The sequence below is a fragment of the Alosa alosa genome, chromosome 20 (genome assembly GCF_017589495.1).
Source record: "Alosa alosa isolate M-15738 ecotype Scorff River chromosome 20, AALO_Geno_1.1, whole genome shotgun sequence".
NCBI lineage: Eukaryota > Metazoa > Chordata > Actinopteri > Clupeiformes > Clupeidae > Alosa > Alosa alosa.
The window spans coordinates 11,104,424-11,111,923 of NC_063208.1; the positions used below are offsets into that span (position 1 = coordinate 11,104,424).

Sequence of the window (7,500 nt, forward strand, 5' to 3'; positions counted from 1 at the left end):
AGGTTACGGCAGATAGCGTGTTAGCATGTGAGTGTGTCTGTGTGACTACATAATACAGATACAATTGCCAGGTTACGGCAGATAGCGTGTTAGCATGTGAGTGTGTCTGTGTGACTACATAATACAGATACAATTGCCAGGTTACGGCAGATAGCGTGTTAGCATGTGAGTGTGTCTGTGTGACTACATAATACAGATACAATTGCCAGGTTACGGCAGATATTGTGTTAGCATGTGAGTGTGTCTGTGTGACCGTTTGTGTGTGTGTGTGTGCAAGGTGAGAAGCATGACACAGCAAACGCAGCAGCTGGAAGGGGATTGTGAAGAAGCAGAGTCTCATCGCTGTGCATCAAGCATCAAGGATTGTGAAAAAACTGAGCATCACTGTGTGTGTGTGTGTGTGTGTGTGTGTGTGTGTCAGTGTATGTGGGTGTAAGTCCTGTCATTTCATGTTTCCATCAGAAAACTGGTGACAGCACATACGTGAATCCAACCCAGCGGTCAATCTCAGCTGACTATGACCTTGAACCCTAACATCCCCCACAGCAAAGCAGACCCCCCACACACATGCACACATTTTAGCATAAGTGTCCATTTCGTTATCCCACTCAGATACACACCAACACAAGCCATCAATCATTTCTAAAGCCAGACACAAACACGCCCTCACACGCCCTCGCACGCACACACACACACACACACACACACACCATCAAGTCACTCCCTGTACCACTCCCATGTTAGAATTTTTGCTAAGGGTGGAAAATGCAGGCTGCCAGGCTGCAGCAGAGTGTCAGGGAGAGAGGATTGGAGGGGGGGCAGGGCAGGGGGCAGGAGGGTCATCAGCAGCATGTGAGACTGGGGGGGGGGGGGGGGGGGCAGGGGGGTGGCCACTGGGTGCATCAGCAGTGCGTGGGAAGAACACATCATGCTGGCGGGGGTTTGTATGCAGTTTCTGCTGAGTGCGTAGAATCCAGCAGCGCGGCCCAACAGCCTACTGGCAGCTCAACAGCCTACAGCAATGCCCACTATACACTAACCTGCCCGCACTCAACCAGGTGTGTGTCTATGTGCGTGTGAGTATGCAGGGAAGGTCCATACACAAGACATGCCTGTATGTCTGTATGTATGTGTATATGTATGCAGTGGTGTAGTCGAGTTAGCTGTAGTGGAAATACTGTGATGTAGTAGTTTGCGGTAGTGGGTATACTGTGATCAACCCCAAATGTTAATATGTATCCTTGCCTATTTTAAGTGGGTATACTGAGATGGTGATGCTTTTTAAATGGGTATACTGCATAGTCATGCATATCACATAGACTACACCACTGTATGTATGTGTGTGTGTCTGTATGTGTGTATGTGTGTCTGTATGTAACCATAATTGGGGCAAATTTGTCGTGATAATATAAAATCACCTTACGGACAATTAAATCATGTCAAGAAAGCTTTGCCTAGTCACTCAAATAAATGAAATTGGACTGACAAGGTCAATGCTATTCACCATGTTGGTGTGAATGTGTGCAAATGCTTGGGGTTTCAGGCGATATGATCTTGTTTATGGCCCTGCTCTGTTTGCACCCTTGGCACAGAGGATGAGTGTTAAAGGATGAGTGCAAAACACACACACACACACACACACACACACACACACACACACACACACGCACAGCATGCGCGCATTACTGACATGCAGTATCAGAGCACCGCGTGTGTTTGTGCATGTGAGGGGGGCATTACAGGGGAGGTCAGGTCACACATACTCCCTGGTCTCCATCCTCCTCCTCGCCCCCCGTCAGAATGAGCGGGGGGGCGCGCGACACACACACTCTCCTCATCGTGGACACACCCTTACGCTGATCCCATTGAAGACAGATAGAAAGATAGAGAGAGAGAGAAATGGAGGGGACAGTGAAAGAGAGGAAAGAGGGGAGGAGTGGAGATGAGTGGATGCTCATACAGAGAGATAGAGGGGAGGAGGGAGGGAGAGAGAAAGAGACGAAAAGAGAGTGAAACAGGAAACAAAAAGAGAAATGAAAACTGGAAAATAGCAAGTTTGGCAGCAAACAAGAGATGCAAATGAAGAGTTAGAAACAGAGAAGCAGTGGAAAGCTCAAAGTGCTCCAAGACCCAGAGACGGCACAGAAGTGCACGCACATACACACACACACACACACACACACACACACACACTCCTGAGAACACATACACACACCCTCAAAAACTCCACCAAACACCAAATCTCCACTAAAAGATGTAAAGAACGATGTTTGACAGATTGTTTGCTTCTTTGTTTGCTTGTTTGTTTCTTTGTGTGTGTGTGTGTGTGTGTGTGTGTGTGTGGTGTTACCATGAGTGTCTATGTATCACATTCCAGTAATGCACACATTTAATAACTGCATGGATGTCTATGGCCATTGCAGATGCTCTCTCATCCTCTCTCTCACACGCACACCCAAAGATGCATGAGCACACACAAACTGCTGATTCATTGTCAGGTCTGAGTGCCAAAACCTGCAAGCTTCTGCAGGTGTGTCACAGTGCTCCTCAGTTCAGCCATACTGAGTGCAGATTGTGCTGTAGAACTATCACTGCATCTCAATGACCATACATAGAAATATTTCTACATGCATTATGTGAATGTAGACCAGGCAAACCTCAATATCTGAGTTCATAGGTGTGTGTGTGTGTTGCCTCTCACCAGTGTGACTCCTGACAGCACCTCCAGTAGTGAGATGAGGTTGTGTCCATCTCTCAGATCCTCGTACAGGTCTGTGATGTGCTTACGAACCTAAAAGAGAAAGAAACGGAGAGAACAGACAGAAAAAAAGAGGGGGGTCAGATCACCATTACAGTGTTTTCCATACATTGACTTATTTGTGGCGGCCCACCACAATATCAACATTGACCACCACACAATGATTTTCCAGGTTGTACTAAATTTGTTAAAAACTGTTGCATTCAAGTTAATTCTACAAACCTACCACCACCACAAATAGAATTCAATTCTGTGGGAACTGCATTACAAATCTCCTCTCGTCAGAATAGGAAGCAGCAGACAGATGCTGTGCATGTCTGACCGCATGCGTGACTGCAGGGGTGTACAACAGCAGCCCAGCTGTGGCCCACACCGTTAAAACCTGATTCTGGCTAAACCTTATTTGGTATGACCTGGCCCAACCAGCCTTGACCCGACCTGACAGGACCCAGCACAACCCGACCTGACCCGTGCCAACCAACGCTGACCTGACCCTACCCGACCCGATCCGTGCCAACCAATTCTAACCTGACCCGACCCGCACCAACTTGACCCAACACGACCCGTGCCAACCAACGCTGACCCGACCCTACCCGACCCCGCCAACCTAACTCTACCCGACCCTACCCCGCCAACCAAACTCTACCCCCTGACCCAGAGGAGATGTGAGCTGACAGAGTGGAGCTGCTGGGCGCTGGGGCCAAACACTGCACTGGCAAGAGCCTGCAGCCGCCTTTGTGTGAAAGTAGGGCATCTTTTAGCCACATCATGCCCGCCGCCTGCACCACTTAGTCATAGAGCGCACTGGAGCAGAGACAGAGAAAAGAGAGAGGAAAGGGAGAGGAAAGGGAGAGGAAAGAGAGGAAGAGAGGAAAGAGAGAGGAAAGGGAGAGGAAAGAGAGAGGAAAGGGAGAGGAAAGGGAGAGGAAAGGGAGAGGAAAGAGAGAGGAAAGAGAGGAAAGGGGAGGAAAGAGAGAGGAAAGAGAGAGGAAAGAGAGAGGAAAGGGAGAGATCAAAAGGGACCGACAAAGAGAGACGAAGGGAAGGAAAGAATAGAGTGTGAGAGAGAGAGAGAGAGAGAGAGAGGGAGATAAAGAGAGACCGACAAGGTAAGGAGAGTGGGAAACTAAGCTAAGTGGATATCCAAAAGGAGGGACAGGGGGATTTGCACAGATGAGATTTTGCGCCTAGACAGAGCCGCTCAGGTTGTGAACAGATGGTCTTTAAAACGCTGGACCATCAGAGCCTCGATTAAACTCCCAGTGTGCACTACCATGGTGTCACTCTCACAATCAGGACAACAGCACACACCAATTACAGAAACTCTGTGTGTGTGTGTGTCTGTGTCTGTGTGTATATATATAGAGCTGACATGGGTATGACATATGTATTATGTATGTTTCCATCTTTGTGTGTGTGTGTGTGTGTATGTTGGGGGGGGGGGGGGGTCTGTGAGCTGGTGAGCTGGCATGGGGACATGTTTATGTCTCTGTCTGTGTTGGCATGCACCAGCCCAGATGTGTGTTTATATTGAGGAAGTAAAGCTGGCTCCTATACCGCTCCTGCATGCCAGACTGAGTGAGTGAGGGGAGCGTGGGAAGCCGCCAGACTCCCTCTGCACCATTCTGTAACTTCAACACAACAGCTGAGCTGAACTGAACTGAGCTGAACCACTCCACTGCACTGCAGCCTCAGACTCTACCCAGCACTCCAAACAATACTACAGCTGACCAGCAGGGGGAGCCAGTCACTCAAGTCCAACCTATGACCTCAAAAACTGTGTGTATGTGAGTGTCTTCCACCTAGTCTGGCTTTCACCAGACCAAGCTCAATCTTTTAAGATTGAACATTGGTATGGGGAGTCCACTATGTATTTTCTACTGCACAAGAGGCGTGATCAACGGGCATAGTTCAAATGACTCTGTACGCAATTGGATAGTCATTCACCAATCTGACCAACGAAGCGGGTGACGTTTGCAGAGCGACACAAAAACTCCATGCTCTCCCGCTATCGTCATCGTTTTAAACCTATGTTTTAAACCTGACAATAGCGTGCCAGGTGGATAAGCCAGTTTGTGATTGGTCCCGGCAAAATTGTAACAGAAGCAGCAGAAAAAGATGCACAGGTTCCACCTGCAGTCTGGTAGGTTTTCTCCTACCTAAGCTGAAGAGATGATTCAACAGTGGGAACGAGCGTGCGCACACGCACACACAGGATTCACTCATACATGTACCCTCTGCTGACCAGCATCCCCTTTTGATGATTTTGGAGCGCAGTTCTATTAACAGGAGAGGCTATCCCTAGAACTACACAGTTCCTAGGGCTTTCTTCTGTTTTCAAATGTTTGCATACAGTAGCAACTCTGAGATGACTTAACACACATTAGTAGCCCAATTATTACAACATAAAGTAATGAAATGGACAACATTGCTTTTTAGTTACTAGCTACTGAAGTCTATTGACAAACTAGAAGATCATGGTATGAGGAAGCATTAAAAAAATAATCAGTATTGTTAATAAAATTTCTTCTCGTCTGTCCAGAAGACATTTGTTGCTTGACAGTAGTCAGTCTCAGCAGCCTCAGTCTCAAGCAGTTTTTATGTGAAGCAAATTTAAACAGAAGCTGAATTATTTTTAAAGAGATTTTTAAAACTGGTGCTTCTGCTGCCTGGACATGCACATCAGCCATGGTTCCTATGCACAGGGAAAATACAGTGCATCAGCAGGACCAACCTGCTCCTGCTCTACGCGGACACTTTATTCCCATGGCAACATGAACAAACAAATGAATGGAATAGCAGGGGGTTTCAATGAGTCAGCCTGTGTGGGAATCTCAGTGGGAAACTCAGAAGACTAGAGTGGCACTAAAGTGGCACTAGCTAAAAGTTCCCCCTTGTGACAATAATAGGCAGGGACACTCTCGTAGTTCGTAAAGTGGTTGACGGTTTTATCCAAAGTGACTAAAGCACATTTCGCCTACATGGATGGCACTTGCGCCCCATGATTGTTCAAAACACACTGCTCTACCAGATGCATAACAACACTAGCCTCTGTCTTTTTTACACGGCTACAGGGAACAGGGCTGTGTGTGTGTGTGTGTGTGTGTGAATGAGTGTGCATATTTGGAGAGTTATTCAGAGGAATATGGATAGGAATTCCGGCCAATCAGTCAGGGCAGGTTCATCCCAACAGGGTTTGCGTTGAGGTCAGTGTTTATACTAGGTCTGTGTACAGAACAAACACACTGACAGACAGATGCACTTTTGGCCCATTTGAAGCAGACACGCCCCTCTTACCTCACAACCACCTGCTCACCTGTCAGCCTGAGCAAAGGATTGTGGGTTGCTCTGTAAACACAGGTAATCTCTCGGTGAATGAAGTCACGTAAAACACCACTCGCCGCCGCTTTGGCAGGCAAACAGTCCCTGCGTACAAATACACACACGCACATGGACCAAGTGATAGAACACAGACACACTCTTAACACACACACACACACACACACACACACACACACACACACACACACACACACACACACACAGAGACACAGCACTGAGGTGAGAGACCAACTGGTCCATGAAAACATCAGGCAACTGGAGCACAAACACCAAATGGACCATTTGATCCAGTCCAGAGAGCAAGGCAGACCTGAGGTGCTGGGGGCACTTCTAAGAAGGTCATATGGGACTGCTCTTCAGTCTGCTATTAACACTGACTGGAGACGTCCAGCACATTACTATCAGCCGGCCAATAAAACGTCCAGCACATTACTATCAGCCGACCAATGAGCTTGGCCTGCCAACACAGAGCTGACCTAGCTCCATTCTTGACTACGGAGTATCAAAACAAGTTTTATCTGACAGCTATCACCAAAGAGAGAGGCTTTATGGCTGATTCAGCGTATCTGAATCACTCTGCGGCCAGGCGCAGGAAACCCACCGCTCTGTAGCCCGTCATCTGCACACAAACTCGCATTCCAGTCCGCACTGACCACGTGCCCCCTAACCACGTCACCCCAACCACAGACTGTTCACCCCACTCCCCTCCGGAAGGCGTTACATGTCTATCCGCACCTGAACCAGCAGGTTCAGAGGAAGTTTTTTTCATTGCGGCTGTAACCCCTACTGAACTCTAGCTCTGCATCCCAGAGACAACCAACCAACTAAGCCCCAGCCCCCAGCCCCGCCCCCCGCCCGATGCTTCCTTTCCTTTGCCTGTTGAGGTGTCTACGACCTTGATAGGGACAAAAAGGAGGCGGACATTGTGCGGACTTTTGCCAATCAACAGCCCCCTCTCCCTCGAAAAATTGCCAGTTAAGGTGTCCATGACCATGGCAACCTTGACAGGAACAAACATTTTGTGGACATTTTTGCCCCTCAACAGACCCTTCTTACTACTCTTATAATGTTACTGTTTCTGCACTACAATGGTACAGTTACCATGTACTGTACAGTTGTACATACTGTAAATATCTGTCTATATGGTTCATACTGAATATCCATATTTATTCTGTTTTTCTTATAATAAATTCTGTTAATACATTACCCTGGAAATCCAGAGTTCTTGTGAAAGCACAATTGAATTGTCTCTGCGAGACACTCTGGCAATGAGTAATAATACACGTAACCTTTACCCCTTGTATCCCAAGGAACCAATCACATCGGTGTATCTGATATAGGAGGGCCATGAGGCGAGCTAAACAGATGACGACAGCGCGGCAACAAAATCAATCAGTAAA

The 7,500-nt window shown here is 47.7% G+C and overlaps 1 protein-coding gene across 1 annotated transcript in view; it reads right to left on the minus strand.

Moving 5' to 3' along the window:
* LOC125285654 (plectin-like) overlaps positions 1-7,500 on the minus strand; it is a 23,608-nt gene that overhangs the window by 5,363 nt on the left and 10,745 nt on the right. The window contains exons 3-4 of the mRNA XM_048230191.1: positions 2,702-2,791; positions 1,764-1,856 (exon numbers count right to left, since the gene is read on the minus strand). Of these exons, the coding sequence (XP_048086148.1) occupies positions 1,764-1,856; positions 2,702-2,791 (183 nt within the window). The remainder of the gene's footprint in view (positions 1-1,763; positions 1,857-2,701; positions 2,792-7,500) is intronic.